This window comes from Rhipicephalus sanguineus, unplaced genomic scaffold, assembly GCF_013339695.2.
Source record: "Rhipicephalus sanguineus isolate Rsan-2018 unplaced genomic scaffold, BIME_Rsan_1.4 Seq346, whole genome shotgun sequence".
Lineage (NCBI taxonomy): Eukaryota > Metazoa > Arthropoda > Arachnida > Ixodida > Ixodidae > Rhipicephalus > Rhipicephalus sanguineus.
The window spans coordinates 75,110-94,704 of record NW_023615062.1 but is presented as its reverse complement, the minus strand read 5'-3'; the positions used below and the strand labels follow the sequence as shown (position 1 = coordinate 94,704).

The 19,595-nt window shown below is 48.6% G+C and overlaps 1 protein-coding gene across 1 annotated transcript; it reads left to right on the top strand.

The window, feature by feature from the left end:
• Positions 1–3,404: 3,404 nt before the first annotated feature.
• On the top strand, positions 3,405–3,919 carry LOC119377097 (uncharacterized; the record flags this gene model as incomplete). The annotated part of the gene is given in 3 exon segments (XM_049411534.1): positions 3,405–3,774; positions 3,776–3,909; positions 3,912–3,919. Coding segments are annotated over 3 exon segments (498 nt in total), but the record flags the coding sequence as incomplete, so codon positions are not given.
• Positions 3,920–19,595: the final 15,676 nt, after the last annotated feature.

The following is a 19,595-nucleotide window of genomic DNA, read 5'->3' as shown; positions in this document are numbered from 1 at the left end:
GCGTCCGCCGCGGCGCGGCGCTAGTTTTTTATCCTCTTTCGGCGCGCGTTTTGAACCTGCACTAGAAATGACCATATAAACGCTGCTAGTATTAATTAGACATCACTTGGAGCATTAGCGGTGTCATTCCGCGATTACAAGACATAGAGCTACTTATTACAACATAAATGTCACAAACAAAAAATCGGCTCTCAGGGGCCCTTTAAAAGATGTTACAGACGTTTTTCTTTCGTATCATCTAGAGAACACTCCGCAGATAGAGAAGGTCAAATATACTTGTGTGATATGACGTATTTGTGTCTTGGAAGGCGAAAATTGAATATATCGCTGCAATGAGTGTTAGAGAGGTTGGATTAATCAGGAAGATTAGCAACAGTCGATCAAGAATGCGGAGAAAAATGTCATTGCAAGTATACTGCATGTAGTCCGGTGCCGGAATTTGGTTGCATATTACTATAAGGATTTCATGGTTTCATGACGTTTCATGGTTTAATGCGAAAACCAAAGATCTCTAGGCTTCGAGGTCGCCTTGTGAGGTACAGAAAAACGGAGGGAGAGGTAAAGGGCAACGGCATGGAGGGAAAGGCAACGAGTTGAGTTGAGGGAGAGGGCAACGGCGGCAGAGTAGCGGCGTGGGGGATTAGGGCGGCAGTGACGCTGGGGAGGAGGTAAATAGCAGCAGTGCGCTCGCGCGTCTTCTATGCGTCGCTGCGGGGCTCGAGTAGACCTGTGCGCGGTCCCAATATCCGGCGGGGGCGCGCCGGTGTTCCACTCCGGCGGCGGCGCTCAACGGCACGGGGGTTCATCGGATCGGCGGTCGGCGACGTGGCGCGGAGGAAGGGGGGTTAGATGCGACAGTTGGTCGGGAGAGAAATTTCTCCCTCGAATTTCGAAAAAGATCTGTTTCACCGAAAGGGCGAAGCTGTGAATGCGATAGCAACATGTCGTAATGTATAAGAACTAAGTCAAGGAGCACACTCTTTTTTATTTGATCCCGCGTAACTATACAAAGCGCTCCTGTATTCGAATACGGCGCTTCGGGAGAGAAGGGTTTTCGTGCAGTTTTCCGTATCAGTGGTCACAACACGAAGCGGTCAGATCACAGCGCGTAGAAGGGTATACGAGCCGTTTGATGAGTCTGCCTAGATATCGCGCATGTCAGCGCTCGCGGCCGCACACTTATATTCAAAGTTCCCAGCTGCTGCGCGGGCCACGCAGCCCCCCCCCTCCCCCGGCGTTCTTCATGCTCCTTCAACTAGCGAAGACGGGCGGGGCGTTTCTGGTTGAGGAGCAATCGACAGCAGCCCTCGCAAGCGGGCTGATGTTATCGTATGGCCCTCCATGTGACGGAGAGGACCAACTGTTTCCTGTAATTCAGCCGTGTTTAGGGCCACGCCAGCGATCGCCAGCATTTAGGTCGTGATAGAACAACGATGCGTGGAACAACGTTATCGATTTGGACTTTATACGGAACATGACGGCGACAGTGATCCTCTCGAGAGTGTCTATATAACTGCTATATCGGAAAAAAAATATTCAAGAACCGTGGATACGGGCTCGCCTTTTTTCTGGAGAGCTCCAGTTACACCGCTGTCAAGTCCGCGTCCGTGAGAATCAAATACTACGGCGCCTTTCCATTGGTTTCCTTCTCGCCTTCACTACCCGATATCTCCTGGCCACTACTTCATCGTAATGCACGCGCACATGTCAGCACTAAGCGTGAACCTATCGGGATTTTCGCGCTTGTCGGCTAAACCCTGTTATCTCCGTTTGCGCCAGAAACGTACAAAATGGAGCGAAATCAGTTGATCGTGCACGATGGTCATGCAAACAAGGAAGACGGTGGGGAACTGCATGGCAAATCGTGGTGAGACAATCACAACTGATATTGTCGTATATGGACCATTCGATAGTATCACGAAGTGCGCCAAAAAGACGAAAAACGCCAACGAAGAATAACGCGCGCGTTTTTTGTATTTTCAGAGGCTGTTTCGGGGTCCTTTAAAAAGGCAGAGCGGGCAAACACGGACCCACGAGAGTAGTCAAGACACCACAAACGCCGCTAAAAACTGAAAAATCGCACATCGGCGGATAAGAAGGTAGACATAAATACTTATTCGCGCATTCCCAGGCAAGATGCCATACCTATCAGTCCGTTGCGCGTGGTGGTCTGCGCGAGAAAAAACTGTTCACTCTCTTGACTTCTCTCTTGTGTCCGTTTCTGCACGTCCTGTCATTTTAAAATGCATACCTACCAACAAGCTCAGCTATTTGTTATACTAAGTATTTCATTGTCATCACTTTTAATTTATTTATCAATTTACTCGAGCATAAATGAAAAAAAAAGTGTACTAACGCATCGATATATATTACTTCTATTCTATTTATCTATGCACAGTGCACTAGATCCAAGACTCCACGAATATGTTATCCACCAAGTTGGGTCGTCGACCTCTAAGGCTGAAGGAAGCTGCAGCGTTGAGATCAGACAATACTCGTGAGACCTCTGGAGGAGAGGAGTGTATACGGCAATATACCTCCGGGAAGCTATTCTCGATGTGTCCATCTAAAGGGGGTGTCCATAATCCTTTCGGCAGAGCGTGTACAGTTACTCGAAAAACGGTCAGCCGTGACGTCATCGCGCTCTTAACCACGTCGACGCACCAAACCCGCCAGCACATTCCCAGCGTAGGGAGAAAGTGCACGAAATGTGCACTTTCTCCCTACGCTGACGCGATCAGCGTCAGCGTAGGGAGAACGAACGCTGACGCGATCACCGTTCATTCTCGGCCTCAGAGATGTGCGCCCAAAAGCTGATCTCTGGGGGCTGCGTTCGTTGCGTTGAAGCGCATTCCGTCTCTCTCATTTGTTTCGAGAGTTTTGAAGGCTTCGTGACGTCAAAATGACGTTGCGGAAGAAGAACCAGAAACAGGGGGTGCGTTGTTCGCTGAATTCCAGCCAATGCGGCGCCCGAAATGGACAGTCCATGGATGGACGTGGACACATCGAGAAGAGCTCCCCCGGTGAAATGATGAATTTTTTTTGTCCCGATTTCCCGTTCGGGTTAAGAGACTAACGGCAGCGCGGCGCAATCATTGCGCGGCGGCGCACAGGTCTAGGCTCAACGCTTCATTACACCTGGCTTTGTGTCCGACAAGGCGTTCACATTATTAGCAAGTTCTAAGAATACCCCGTAATTTTTTTTCCGGATGCTTCAAAACATATGGATTCCGGCAAATGGCCAACAAGAATTGTGAAATCATGCTAACTGCGCATTGTTTCAAAATTTACCATGCGATTCTACTTGCCTTACTTAAACACTAGTTTCTTTTTGTGCGCTAAACGTACGTTCTATAGATATTGAAAACGATTGTTTTTCTTCCTCGCAAACACGACGCAGGTCGGTCTTCCAGAACACATGGCCAGCCACCCGCAAAATGTTGTCGCGCCAGGACAACCAGCGTTCACTCAAGCAGCGATGCCAGTTCTGTACGACGAGGCGTTCAAGTACATGCGTGAGTCCTCAGTCGAGCTGCTCAAGACTTGGCAGCAGTCTTTCGTCACGTGTTCCGAAGAAAACGACGCTAGCGACCACCAGTACCTGGAAGTCGGCTGCGGGCCGGGCAACATCACTCGCAACGATCTCTTGCCCCTGTGTCCTCCGAGTTTAACGAGACTCGTCGGTACGGACATCTCGGAGGCGATGTTGGACTATGCCAGGAATGTGAACGCCCACCCGAAGGTCCATTACCGACTGGACATCACTGCCGACGAACGTGTCTCGCTTCATCGCCGAGGAGGGTCGCTTTCAGAGGGTCTACTCCTTCTTCGCACTTCACTGTATACAGGACAAGGCCGCTGCATTGAGGAACATCGAGCGTCTGATGACGCCCGGTGGCGAGTGCCTCATCAATATCATCCGTACGCGCAATCAGCGAAGTACTACCGGGCGCTCCTGGAAAGTGGCTTATGGGAAAAATACCACGGCGTGAGTAAAAACGTTCTCTATTGAATGTGATGTACAGAGTCGTCCACATCTACTGTGAACACCTAATTAGCATTCGAAACCTCATAGAAGCTGATTTTTTAATACATAACTCGTAAAATTGTTATTGCGCTTATCGACGCCATGATTAGACGTCATATAACGGACATTTTCCTCGTGAAGTACAAGAAACGCTCTAATTTTAGCGGCTTCAATAATAATAAGGCGTTCATCTCAGATGTGGTAGATCCTATACATCAAGCTACATCAAGTTGCAGAGTATCCCTAAGCATATCCTTGTTAGACGGGATGTTTCTTTCTCGAGGTTGTTACGAAGGGATGCTGCAATGTGGTGCTGCCGAGTTCTGTTATAAATAATGAAACAATGCGACGATACCGAATCGTTTATTAGTGAAGCGCGTACCTAGTGTCGCTGCGGCTACGCCAGCTGGTTGCGAGCTTTCGGCAACCTTAAGGGGGGAGGGGGGTATTAGTTATTACCATTACGCTATGGTTATTGTCATTAGGAACACAGTGACATCGGCACATACACCCACTTAAGCAGCTGCCATTGAGCTCTCTGTGGATGTCCACTGCCGCTTTTACTCTTGAATGTGAAGGCGGTCTCTCATGGCCATGACCGTTTGCTTTCACAGCGGTGCTGTTTGAGCTTTTCGCTCCGCCGGTGACCGGAAAACTAAGCTGCGCCTAGCGCGTGCAACGCAATGACACCGCCGGTGCGCGCTCTCTGCGTCTTCTTCTTCTTATTATACGAATGAGAATAATTAAAGACAGTTTGCTCTTGCCGACGCATGTACGAGAAATGAGGATAGTTATAGTAATTTTTCTTTCTCTATCGCCAAGTAATTTGGCGGATAATAAGGCCTCTAGCCAGCACACCCCATTGAGTTTGACGCGATGGATGTGCAACGGCGTTTCTTCAACGCGTGTGCCTTCTGAAGAAAACAAAAGAGAAGCACTGAACAGATAAACGGGAGAAGGGAGAGAGAAAGAAACAAACAGGAGAGAGAGGGGGGCCTTGCTAATTAAGGCCGTATTAATTAGTATGCTAATTGAAAGCACACTAAGCAATACCGTGCTAAATAATACCATGCTAATTATGGCCTTGCTATTAACCTTGGTCGGCCACAAGCTCCGCTCTAAGACCAGCCTTGCACCACTAGTGCAAGCTGCCCACTTTTTTTTTTTTTTGTGGCGGCTAAGTAGAGGCCGACCGCTTTGCCATAAAATATTTATTCGTACGCACGGCATAAAAGGAAATGTTTCTCGCTGATATCTTTTTTATGTCAGATCATATCACAGCCACCGCCCAACCCCCCCTCGCGATTTTTGAGTGGCGGGGTCCTGGTTTAATGCATTTGCGCTCCTACTACCGCCGCTAGGCAGCAGCACTGGGCAATTTTAGCTGAATGGATGCTTAAAATTGGCCTGGTAAGACGGTCTCTAGTATCGGCTAATTTGTTGGCTTACCAAGTGTCAGCTAGTGCTGGCTGTATGACCGTCAGTGTTGGTCATTTGACGTTATATCCGCAACATCGTCGTTCAGCTCACTGAAGCAGTTGCTCTCTCATTTACCCGAAGGACGGCCTGACTCGGTTCTGCCTGAGTTCTTTTTCTCGAGAAACCTGCTTGCCACTTCCAGTGCACGTCCGCATACTATACGAGTATATGACGTTCTCTTTTGCGAACTTTTGGCATGTACATTGCAGGTGCTCTGGCGCACAATGCCCGTGTTCCATGAAACAGACGACCCTGTGTTCTTGCGAAAAAGCTTTCTCGACCTCGTCAAGCTGACCGGGATTGTTCCACTGTCATGCGAACTGCTACAAGTGAACGTCAAAAATGTCGACCTCGATGTCATTTCACGTAAGTGTGCCACTTAAGTGGCGTTCTTTTTGTTTTAGTTAAATTTGTACGGCTTCATTTAACGAATTTCTACGAAGCGCAGAACCCCCCAAAAATGACAATGTCTCGACTGTTGCTATCGCATACAGGGTCTGCCCTGAAAGCAAGGAGAGTGAACATGCAAGAACTCTTCACTTGACAAAACTTTTCAATGTGCCGAGCATTCCAGGAAGGAAGGATCTTGTGCATCTACACAGCGATCCCACTCCAGCTTCCCACGGTCTTTGGGGCGACTTTGAAGCCCCTTTCGGGCCACCTTCATTGCGGTCGTTCGACTGTCTTCTACGGTATTATATCGGTGTCCTTTCAAAGTACGTTTCATTCTCGGAAGAAGAGAAAAAAAGCCCCAGCGAGAGATGTCCCAGCTACATGCGGACGGGAGAATATGGTTGTGTGCCTAGTCAGAAACTCGCTAACAGCAAGCGACCTCTGCGGAAGAGCACTGTCGTGGTACGGAATCAACGATCTCGCGAACTCGAGACGTACGTGCAGGACGCCTTGTTTCAGTCTGGAGGACTTCCACGCAGAAACTTCCATTTACCAACGTCCCAGAAAGAGCAAGTTCTTTTGCGACGATTTCCACGCAGCCGTGGAACGCGGCCATCACGAATATCACTTTCAATTTTCGCGTTCATGCCTCCTTCCGACAGAGATTCATTTGCGCCAGCGTGCCACTGTCAGCTCTGTCTTTTTTTTTTTATGAGGCCTAAAAACTCATCCTTTGTCTACAGTAGAAATTAGTGCTAGAAATTTTTGACCAAAGAAATTTCGATCGCCGTTGATTCCGTTCGGTGATTCGACAGAAACAGTCATCCAGGAATCCATTTACAACAAGGCTCAACTTTTCGGTGCAGGTTTTGAGGACACGTTCCGCGTTTGCAAGCTTTCGGGTGAGAATCTTATCAACTTCCGTTTTCGTAATCTCTATAGTTCTTCGTGCCGATCAACGTTCGATAATGATGCGCAATATTAACCTTGGCGTCTTTAGCCCTCGCCAACGGGTTCTTAGACAGTTTCTCTTCGTGTAGCGTCTTCTCGGCCGTCTGTAAAGGTCATACACCATTCGCACACTCGCAATCTGCACATTGCATCGTTGCCGTATGCCGCCTTGGTCATGCTGAACGTCTCTGTTGGGGACTTATCCAGTATAACGAAAAGTTTCACCGTATAGCGCTGTTCCAACGCTATAGGTCCTTTCTTGCCGTAACGCAATGATGAAAAATGAGCACACGCTCAAGCATCTCCATCCGCCTCACCTGCACGAAGCCCACCGACCTCATGGCGTTGAGAATATGAATGATCCCACACCTTTCCCCTCCACCGCTTTCCAAATCAAGTGCACGTGTGTGAACACAGTGACTAGTACCCCTACTTTCAGGACAGACCCTGTATGGCACCGTAACACGGGCGTTATTTGACTGTCTTAGAGCATATATACCGCTAGTCATCCAAAAAACATTCCTGAAGAGTTAAACCTAAAGGAACACTCTCACGACCACCATTATGTACAAGGGCTTACATTATATCATATCACACGACAGTATTATGGGGAAGGTGAAAGCTTGAAGGGATGAAAAATCCGTAACAGGAGTGTCACTGTAGCCAACTTTTCGACAAGTCACCAAGTCTTCGTCAAATCGGCAACTGCCTTCTTTAGCACCGTGTGTTTGCACGCGTTCATCCCTATCCCCCAGCCACAGAAGGAGAGGAGGAGAAGAGAGCAATTTTTCTCTCTCTCTCTCTTCTATTAACCAAGGATGCGGCACAGTGTGACATTCACGGACTGCGGGCAAATAAAGCTACTCCGCAAGGCCGATCGGCCATTGCAGTGCGAAGGCAAGTGCAATCGAGATATATTGTTAAGGGAGGCTTCATGTTCCATTAATCGGATATTTAGACATCAAGCAGTCTGGCTGATGCATGTCCTACCACAGCTGAGGGGTATTTCATAAACCACCCCAACTACACATAGGCAATACGGTTTTACATCATGTATGTCACTCAGACGCACGGTGTCTAAATATCCGATTAATGGAACATGAAGCCTCCCTTAACAGTGTATCTGGATTGGACTTGCCTTCGCACTGCAGGTCCTGCGCACGCGGGCCCCGGTTTTTCGAAATCAGGGTGCTTGGGAAAAGTCGAAACCAGGTGGCCAGATAATTGTTGGAGGCTTTTTGCTTAAACAAGAAGGGTGCCCAATGTGTTAGTGTGTCATCTTTGAATTTATGTCGCAATGAATTGCACTTTTTAGACAAGTCTTGATAACTAAAGGTAGGTTGTCTTTCTGTTACGGTGATTTTCAATCTGACTGGCGTATGCGCCTGAAGTTACCTGGAATGCAATGCAATTTCCAATAAATCAGTTGTTAGTTGGCACCAGTCTCTTCTTTTCTTGTTCTGTTCCTTTGTTCCTCCAAATTCTTTTTCCTACCATGCACCAACCAGCACAAGAACGCGTTTTAGTCAGTTACATTCCTCTGTATGCAAGGATACTCAGCACGAAGCGTTGGACACAGCAAACATGTACAATATATTTTAATTCGCTTCCAAAGTGTGCCGAATGCTCATTCTCGCGATCGAGACCCATCGCTAGCGCGACTGACACAGACGTCACTGTGTAGGAAGAGTAACGAAAGTTTTGGTGACGTCAGACCATATTAGGGCGACGTGAAATGAGCGGTGACCCACAGCTCCGCTGCACCAGCCAAACCTACACTCATTTTTCTCAGTGTGTTGCCGAAGTAGCCAAACGTGCTCGCATTTTGCAAAGTGCTTCGCACCGTCACGTGAACCTGCGAAGGCGACTCATAAAATTTTGGTTTGCTCGCACACGCCTTTGCTTTAGCATACCGGGTTACCGTAGCCGTAAGCGTGAGACCGGATAGGAGGGGCCACCTGGCGGCGCTAAAACGTCAGGCAAGCACAGAATTGTTGCAGAAATGTAATGTATTCTACTTCTCTGCTGGTGTAAATTCTTGGCAGCGACGTAATTCCGAATGTGTTGCCTTTTTAAACATTTTTAGCCGCGGCGACTCAGCAAAAACAAAGAAACCACCTATAACTATGGTTGCACGAACCGTCACAAGATGAAGATCCCTACGTATACCGGAATTCCGTGCTCACTCATGTTCTCTATTAGAGAATTTTAGCGAGTTTTGAAGGCACTGGGACGGCTGCTCGCTTGCGTGTGCCAGAGCCGATGCAGCACTGCGTGCGTCACAGCTCTGTGGGCCCACGTGTTCAAGCTTCCTACACACTGACGTCATTGTCCAACTCGGTGCCCAGAAAACGAAAGTCGTTCATAGAAACTAGGCGATAATAAATTATTTAGCGAGGGCGCATGATTCTTGGAGTGTGTATCACGCTTCCTACAGCAATAAGAAACGTTTGCAACAGAGAACGCGCGAGCCACAAATTTGATGGCACCACCCTTCAAGGCCGCAAACTGTGCTTCACTTCGCAGGAATGTTCGCCATGGGTAACGCTGTTCATCGCCTGCTGACAGAAGAAGAGAAAACCAAGATGTTCGAGTTCGCCAAGAGTTATGTGCTACAAAATCAATGTCAGTTCTTTTCAACCACAGGCTCAACGCCGCAGCTGAGATTTGTTTTTCACGGATACAAACGTTAGGCATCGCTTTTGCTTGTGCCAGCACCTCGAGAATCGCCAATCCACAGAATTCTCTCCACAGCAATGAACGCTTCTGCGGAGAAACCGTGTACCTTCAACCAATAACATTCGTTAAATAAACATGTTTATTCTCTCTTTCTCTCTTTCACACACTCTCTCTCAGTTGCTCCGCAACGTTGTGTAGTTTTATTAAAAGGACCCTTAAATAAAATAACGATTCTGCACGCAATATCAAGAGCAAACACTATTTCCGCGATAACATGCTTGGTAAATGCGCAAAACAAAAATGCAACTAGCGACGCCGACTTGAGGTTCCATAACCAACTCACGGTGACGTCATAATCTCGACGGCGTCTACCATAGGGCCTACTCATTTCGTTATCGGTAAAAATGGAGCGCATTGTGTTCTAGGGAACCCGGAGTGTAAACACTGCAAATCTCCGGAAAACTTGTTGAGCCTATATGGACGGAGAAAAATTGACGAAATCTGTGACGTCACGCTGACATACTCAAGTTCCGGGCCGCAATTCTGACATGAAACGGTTATCTTCCTTTTCTCTTTTAAGTTTAAGTCAACTACGACAAAATTAAGGGCAAAAGCTTGGTTTCTCAAATAATATGAGCGTAAGCGGATTTAGTGTTTCCTTTAGCTTTTTTTTTAACATTAGTCACAATGTCCAAAATATATGGGCACGACAAGCGAATGTAAGTCGGCATTACACGAATAGGTAAGTAGCGATAAAGAAAGCATGGCGCAAGTGACCAAGGACAAACACAAGTGGACGCCGTTGAGGCCACTCCGCGCACATCCGTAAAATGAATAATGGGGCACCAAAAGATTCTGGAACGAGGCAAGGGTCTACTCCAAAAGCACACCAAATCTTTGCAAGTCTGTATGTGGGATGAAGATGGCAACATCTCCGATGGCGACGATGTGCTGAGTAACGTGAGTGTCACGGACGAAGAAATAAACTACGAGAGAGCATTGCGTCACAGAGCCAACCTTGGCGAGCCAACTGTCCGCGAAGCCTTGTTTCAGCACATTATCGGCCCAACACGTTATCTATGAGACGCAGGAGTATATTGGCGGAGTATGTTTTTTTTTTATTTCTGCTGCGCTCACGTACCTTTCACTGCAATGCACGCACGCTCTGACGTGGCGATCTTGTATTGGTCACACACTTACCCTAGGTGTGCTTCACGCGCGTTGCGCTACCTTCTGTCCTATATTTTTTCGTTCCGCTTTGATAACTTCGGCAAGCAACAAATATTAATAGGCTCAAGTACATCCAACAACTGCTAAACCTCACAAGTGAACTTTGAAAAGGGTAGAACAAAAAAATCTTAAGGCAGCATCGCATTTGTGGTGCCAAGCCCGAAGGAGTGCGGATCTGGGCGGCCTTCTTTGTTTCTCTTTACTTTTTAGGGGCGAAGCTCCTTAAGGCGGCACCCGTTCGTCCCTCGTAGTCGTAGTAGTAGTCGTAGTGCGTAACCATTCTTACGCTTTGACCTCCAAGGTGGTGCCGGTGGGAGATTTTTCCTGTGCGTTGTTGAACAATAAAAAATTCGCAGCGTGCGCGTTAACTAAAAGCCGAATTCTTCTATCTCTCATTCCCCATTAGCAGCCATTGGCATGTTCCAGTAGGAAACGTTAGTAGAAGTAGAAGTGTAAGTGTTAGCTAAAAGCCGACTTCTTCTGTCTCTCATTCCCATTAGCAGCCATTGTTTACCTCCAAGGTAGTGCCTGGTGAGATTTCTCCTGTGCGTCATTAAACAATAAAAATTTTGTTCAAAACGCCGTTGATTGATGAAATAAACCAACGAAAGACGCCAGATGTTTTGTAAAAGCAAAACGAAAGAACGCCAGATGTTTCTAAAGCAAAACGAAAAGACGCCAGCTGCTTAACGAAAGACGCCAGATGTTTTCTAAAGCAATGGTTTTCTAAACAATGAAAATTCACAGCGTACATGTAAAATTAAAGTGAGCTGCAAGTCGTCATAACTCATCGAACCTTTAGTATAAACGCGCCCGATCTCACGTCGGTGATGATGTACTGGGCAGAATTCACGGAAGATTCACGGTTTACGATGAACCTCCGCAGCTTCGCCCACTCATCATCATTCACTCCGTGGATATGCTGTGATTTTTTTCTTTCTTCTCTCTATATTTCCTTTTCTCTCTTATCTCTGTTATTTCTATTTATTTTTTCTCTGTCTATTTCTTTCTCTTTCTTGCGCTTTCTATCTTCCTTTCTTTTCTTTCCTTTCTTACTCTCTCTCCATATATTTCTCGCTTGCTTCCCCTTTCTTTCCCTTTTTTTCTCTCTCTCTCTATTCCTTTTTCTCTCTTTGATTCTCTCTTCCTTTCTCTTTCTGCCTTTCTTTCTCTCTATCTCATTCTTTTCTTGGTGCGCTTTACTCCCTCCCCCTCCTCCTTACCCTCACCTCTCTCCCCCAGGCCTCCTCCTCCACTCTAACTGTAACTTCTCCTATACTTTTCTCCCCTTTCCCCCCAGGTGTCGCGGTTGTGGTCCTCGCCTGAGAGACAGTTAATGCGTCACTTACCCCCTATTCACCTAATTTTCCCAAATAAAGAATCTCTTTCTCTTCACACCCTCACATTCCCCCGCCCGCGCTATACTACACTACACAAAGCTATGCTATGCTATGCTAGCGTGCCTGGACAGCCGAGTGGTTGCGACGCTCGCCTTCGGATCGTGGGTACGCGGGTTCAAATCCCGCCTCGCCAAGAATTTTTCCGTTTCCCTTTCTTCTGTATCTTCTTTCTCTCTCTCTATGTCTCTTTCTCCCTGGTCTCTCCGTGTAGAAGTTCTCTCGGCCATCATAGTTATTGCAGGCCACGCGGGATATATCAGTTCTGGGAGAGCAGCAGATGAGGACGAAGAGAGCGCGTGCTGGCTCATGACGATGATCACTGTTCACCCGTCACGGATCAACGCTCGGCTTATGCAGCTCCGCTCTTAAAAAGAGGAATGGAACGTCACTAACGACCTGGTAGCACGAACAGAGGAAATAGTGATGCGGGTGCTGCGTCTACTGCTTGTAGGTCACCAACTGTTCTCCTGTTGACTTTCTGGTAAGTATACTCTCTACCGAAGTTACCAGAGAGGCGAGGTGATCGGCAGCGGCAACGGCAACGCGTATGTCACTCATGCAAGGTTTATGGTGGAGTCGGTGGAAGAAACTCCAAGTCGATCAATCTCTGCGCACCTTCAGTAAAAAAAAAACAACAAGAAACTCACAGGGTCCCATATGCATTCACCTAAGACGATTGGAAGGCAAAAGCCATCTTCTTTTTCTTCTCTGTCGATGTATTGATCCTGCCCCGCCACACTCCGAAAGCTCCCTGCACCTAACGTGCTTTTAGGGGCGAAGCTCCTTAAAGCGGCACCCGTTCGTCCCTCGTAGTTGTCGTAGTCGTAGTGCGTAACCAGTCGTAACGCTAGTACCAGATCTTGACCTCCAAGGTGGTGCCGGTTGGAGATTTTTCCTGTGCGTTGTTGAACAATAAAAAATTCGCAGCGTGCGCGTTAACTAAAAGCCGAATTCTTTTGTCTCTCATTACCCATTAGCAGCCATTGGCATGTTCCAGTAGGAAACGTTAGTAGAAGTGTAAGTGTTAGCTAAAAGCCGACTTCTTCTGTCTCTCATTCCCATTAGCAGCCATTGTTTCCTCCAAGGTAGTGCCTGGTGAGATTTCTCCTGTGCGTGATTAAACAATAAAAATTTTGTTCAAAACGCCGTTGATTGACGAAATGAACCAACGAAAGACGCCAGATGTTTTCTAAAAGCAAAACGAAAGAACGCCAGATGTTTCTAAAGCAAAACGAAAAGACGCCAGCTGCTTAACGAAAGACGCCAGAGGTTTTCTAAAGCAATGGTTTTCTAAATAATGAAAATTCACAGCGTACATGTAAAATTAAAGTGAGCTGCAAGTCGTCATAACTCATCGAACCTTTAGTATAAAAGCGCCCGATCTCACGTCGGTGATGATGTACTGGGCAGAATTCACGGAAGATTCACGGTTTACCGATGAACCTCCGCAGCTTCGCCCACTCATCATCATTCACTCCGTGGATATGCTGTGATTTTTTTCACTGCCTCCAGGATCGGAGGCACCTCACCTGGTTTTGCACTGCCTCCGTGATCGGCCCACCTTTACCAAGCTACGATGTCGTGTGATGCGCCATCATATGACGATATGTCACTCAACGTCGCCACGATGACGTCATAATGACGTCACAAATTTCGCCGACGTGTGACGTCATGATACGTCATATGGTGACGTCATCCCGTGATTATTTTTTGCATTAGAGCGGCCGGCAGGCTTGGCCTGACGGTCCCGACGTGGGAGTCGCGCGCCTTGCAGGACCTCAATTAAGTTTTTCAACCAACCAACCAACTCGTGCTGATGCCAACGACGGGGGACGCCCATGCGGGACGCCGGTCAATTTTCGCGTTTGATGAGACGCCTAGGGTTTCCGCCTTAAAAAGTAGCCGGCTCATTTCGCTTCACTGTGCCATCATCTCCACAAGTGACGCTAAACATTGCGATTTGTGGCTTCCATGCAAACCTAATTCTTACTTGGTATGGGGGATAATACCAACACCGTCGTTTGTGTTGTCTGGTCTCTTCTCTTGTATCCCTGTATGCACTCCTACCTCCTTTTGATATGAACCCTAGCCCAACTTTCTGTCGTTCTAATACCTAATCTCATGCTTGCGGTGGCGTTTTTTTTTTTTTTCGTGTGGCTATTATTTCCCGCGCAGTGCCCAAGTGACAACAGTTTGGGCCATCGCGCACACTACGCAGAACAGAATGTCTTCGACGAGAGGCCCAATAGTACGAACGAGTGCCCATTGTGCATCAGTTCCCCTTGTATAGAACAACATGTCGGACACACAACTAGTCATCCTGTCATCCGTTGCTCTCGTGTTCTGGAGAAAAGACCCTTGCAGCGACGGTATTTGCGCATCTAGCTGGTGAAAGTGATACACCTCGAACACAGAGCGACACGTTAGCGATAAGATATTCCATGTTATCGGCTTTGCAAACCGTCGGGCACAGTGGTATCCCGAAAGGCAATCTGGGCCTACGTGTCTAAAGTTGCTGTTGTAGGAAACTGAGTGCGCGTTTTTTTGTTTACGGAGAGCGTCCCGCGGAAGGCGACTGTATGAGACATGAAGATTAATAATGATAAGAATTTCTCGCGTTGACCTGCGCGAGAGGAGACGAGGAGTGGAGAGGAGGTTTGTGGAGAGGGTTTGCGCATGCGCAGTAAGGGTGGTCACGCCGCACACCACCATCACCGGACTGAACTCCGCCATAAGATGCTTCGCATCTAAAAGGTGCGGCCTGCTGCGTCACGTCGCCGTCAATGGGCGAGCGCGTCTCGGCTGAGTTGACATTTGTTTTGGTGAGGACGCCACTGTTCGGGGACACAAGGCGGACGCCAGTTCGTAACAGAACGTCGCTGCCTCCAGATTATGCTTATTCGTGTGTGTGTGTGCGTGTGTGTGGGTGTGTGTGTGTGTGTGGTGTGCGTGTGCGTGTGTGTGCGGTGTGTGTGTGTGGTGTGTGTGTGTGTGTGTGTGTGTGCGCGCGCGCGCGCTGCGCGTGTGTGTGTGTGTTGTGTGTGTGTGTGTGGTGTGTGTGTGTGGTGGTGTGTGTGTGTGGTGTGTGTGGTGTGTGTGTGTGTGTGTGTGTGTGTGTGCGAGGCGCGTGCGCGCGCGCGAGCTTGATAGCATCGCGTTTCCCGTGCTTCTCTAGGGTGCTTTGGTGCGCGCGTGTGTGGCAGCCAGCCTCTTTCTTACGGTGCGATGCCGCGTCGCTGCTGTGTGCCGCTCTGCGACTCAAGCGCCAGAAAACACGCCACTGTGAAATATCGCGAGTTCTCTCGCGGCTTTCAACGTCGAGAAGCGCGTCGTGAAGGAATATATCTCGCCGAGGGCTGTCGGGAAAGGAAGCAACCAGTGGGAGCAGAGCGAGAGATCTCTGGTCTGTAGGTTGTCGCTATCATGAGTGTGCATATTCAAATGGACTTCGTTGAATAATCAGATGCCAAGTGAATTTGCGCCAAGAGGAGGACGTCGCCAGACAGCGCGAATTCGAAGCCACCACCGTGAGCGGGCCCCCCCGTATCTTACAGCAGAACGTGAAGTTGCCCCCTGCGCGGGCCCCACGGTCCCGGCGCCGAGCAAAGTTCAATGTAAACACCGTGCGCACCGGCGCGGCAGGAAGAAGGCTCCTCACTCCAAGGAATCTCGGAGAGGGATTTCGAAGAAGACAACCGAGAGCTCGGGGCAGTCGAACCTTGGCTCGGGCGAAAGGAAGACGCACGCGACTCGAGCTGGACAGAACCAACATCGGCTACGCTCAGGTCCCTGGTTTCAAGTCGTTCCCCCGGCCACGCTACGAAGGCTCCAGCAAGTGTCAAGTGCAACACCGGACGCCAACTGCCACAAAAGAAGTAAATTCGGACTTTATTGTCTTTTACGTGCAGAAGCGAAATTAGTTTTGTGATTTGGACTCTTACTTAGCGATGTGAATATCGAATAAGCCATTAGCGATGTAATATTGATGACAGTACCTTTTGTGTGTATTTATTTTTTAGTTTGTTCGAAAAGTAAATAGCCGAAGCGAAAAGTGTACACGTGCATCCCTCTGGTTTCCTTCACTTTACTGACGGCGATGCCAGTCGCATAAATCTCTCTCAAGGAAGGTTCTTCTTTTACAAATAAACTGTTCCTCGTTTTTAGTAACATTGCAATAAAAGTGTTAAGCAACTGGGATAACTATTTGACAATTTGTCGCTGAGCTGAACAAACAACTCGCGTAAATTGATATTTCGTTTATTATTCATGACTTAAAAATGTACACATTCAGGAAGATAGCCAGAACTTTCTCTCTTGAAAGAGGAAGGGAGGAGTGTTGCAATGTGATTTTCATGCCAAGAGCCGGGCCGAGAGGAGTGTTGGGAGAGAAATGCCCATAAGCACAGGCGTGCGCAGGGTTACTCTTCAGGGGGGGGGGGGCGAGGCGAAGGTTCACCGGGGCGCCCCCCCCCCCCATCCCTATTAAGTCAATGTATAGGGCAGACTTTGCGTCCCCCTTTTCTTAGGTGACTGGGGGCGGCGGCCGCCCCCCTGCCGAACCCCCTTGCCCCACTCCCCCCCGTACCCACGCCTATGCCCATAAGGACCGCTCAATGAGAGAGTGGAGGGATAGAGGAAAAGTTAGATTTCGGGAGAAACAGCGCCTTCCTCACATACGTGCCTGCGCCAAATTTGCGCAACTTAGCGAACTTCCCGCATTTTTTTTCTGGGGGAGTTGAGCCACCTCATATGTTAATTCGTGCCTGTTTGTATGTGCGCTTGTATGTATACGCATGAAAATTGAAAATTTAGGGGGTTTGAAGCCCCCCTGGCTACGCCAGTGGTCATTACGTCCAGAATTCAAGGGCATGAGAAGCCGATATAAGTCGGCATCGCACATCGACGTACGCAGAAAAAAAGCTTGGCGTTCGCGTCACTGAATCAGTGGAAAAACGAAGTTCGGTTCATTCGAGAGTAAACATTCGGTGTATAGAATTCGTGAAAGAAATAAAGGTGCACCAAAAATGCACACGTTCCCTTACGCATTCGCCCAAGGCAACTCGAAGGCGAAAGCCATCTTCTTCTTTTTCTTCTGAGTCGATTGTACCGATCCCCCAGAATGTTTTCCTCATCCAACGTGCACTGCGCCTGCGATCGCAGGCACTGCAAGCTATCGACGCCTTACCGGGTTCTGCAGATTTACAGCGTTGCGGCCATCCTTTGGCCAAACAACGATGTTATGTGATGACGTAATCACATGACGTCACGCCATGTGACGTCTAGTAATGTCATAATGACATCACACATTTTGGAGATTTTGACGTCGTGATGTCATCATATGGTGACGCCAGCACATTATTTTTTGTATCACTCGTGTTGACGCGGTCGCCGACGGTCAATTTTTACGTTTGATGAAACATCTAAGGCTTTCGCATTAAACGATTTCGGAACGATGCAGGGGTGCAGTAAGACCAGCAACTAAATATCTGCAAGTCTGGGCAAGAGGAACGTAACATCTCCGAAGACTGCGATGCGCTGCAGCACACAAGTGACACGGACGAAGAAAAGGTGCCACGGTTCCTTATGCATTGGCCTAAGACGACAGGAAGGCGAACGCCATCGTCTTCTTTTAAAGACGATAGTCTTTCTTGGGGAACTTAAACGCAGAAATTTTGGTCTGTCTTTCTGTCTGTCTGTCTTTCTGTTTGTCGGCACGTCACCCGATTCAGCCAACCGGCCAAAGTTGAACCACTTGCTTACCGCCCACCCATCTTGAACTGGTACGGCTGCTCATACTTGTGAACGTTGTCGAGCAAAAAGTAAATATTACGCATATCTGAGGCGTAACATCATTAGGCAAGTATTAGGTGGTGTGTTCCTTTAATAGAAAATACATAGATACGCAATTTTAAAGACCTTGATGGTATGCGTTTAACGTTGAGACAGTAACGCGTTTATTAAAAGGTTGCCACAGCTGAAGCGATCAGCGGTCCAAGCCGAGCAAGCGCGAGCGCCAACAACAACCGTCTTCGTCTTCTTCTTTCGCAGGCCTTCTTGTCTGCGCCCTACCATGTTACAAATCACTCCCCCGCGGAAAAGGAGCCATCCTGGCGACCTAAGGAACAGGTACAACTGGTGGGTCATAATGCGGCTTCAGTCGATCGACGTGAACAGTCTCGCGGCCGCGACGACGGCGGTCCGTAGATGATTGAACAGGCTCAATCATATAGTTAACTGGGGATGCTTGACGTAGGACGCGGTAGGGGCCTTCGTACTTAGGCAGTAGCTTTGTGGAAAGGCCAGGAGCGGAGGAGGGAACGCGAAGCCACACCAACGTTCCAGGCGAATACGACTGAGGAGGCAGGTTTTCGTCGTGACGGTCCTTCTGGCCCTACTCGCCCTACAATGTTACAACCCTAGTTTCTTAAGGTGCGCTGAAAATGCGACTGCGCTGAAACTTGTCTTCCTCCGTGCCCTCTGCACAAGCTCATGTGTTTCGGTTTCGGTTCAGTATTGCATTGTACGAATGACAGGGGGCGCCGCTCTGGCATTCCTGTTTTACCCAGGCGACGTGTAAGTAAGAGAGTTTGTGGAGAGTACTCGTTGAGTGCGGACGTTTCTTCTCCTTCGGCGCATCGCGCCAAACAGCGTGTTCGGGCTGGCCGGCGTCCCCACCGGTCGCGTTGGTCACCGCCGGTCTTCGCCTGCCGCTGCGCCGGGACTACCAGCCCGCAACACAGCACTCATGTTTCCCGACGTATTGCCAGATGGCGTCCATATCTCACGCAGTGCCTCTTCTATCGTCTTTACACGACATTTGCAGCGAAGCACGCAGATACGCGGCCAATTTTTTCTTCTCATATTATTTTACTGATCCCGCCCGAAAGCTTTCCGCATCCAACGTGGTTTTGCACTGCATCCGGCATCACAGGCATTGCAAGCTATCTACACTACTCGGGGTTTGGCAGTGCCTCCTTGATGGGCCAACCTCTGACAAAGTGACGATGTCTTGTGACATCATCAATATATGCATGATGACGTCATCGTACAATAGGCGTGATTTTTAGGAGATTTTAAAGGGGTCATGAACCACTTTTCCAAGTAATGATCTAATGACCTGCGTATCGGAGTTCACTGCCTCCCGAATCGACAGCCGCAAAAATTTCTCGAATCCGTCAAGAATGAGCGGAGTTACGGTGGTTTGGCGCACGCTCTCAGCGCTTTCACTCTTTTCTCGTACCGACGAGCGCACTGGAAGCTACATAGGGAGGGATGGCATGGGGGAAAGAAGTTACGTCAGCGCGCATCATGAAACGCCTTCGCTCTCCCGCTGTGATTCGCGTGCGCGAGTGCGGCTACCGTGTACTGGGGAGTGCGGCGCCGGCAAGTGGCGGCACCCCGTGGCAAGAAGCGCATTTATGTCGGCTATCGGCCAA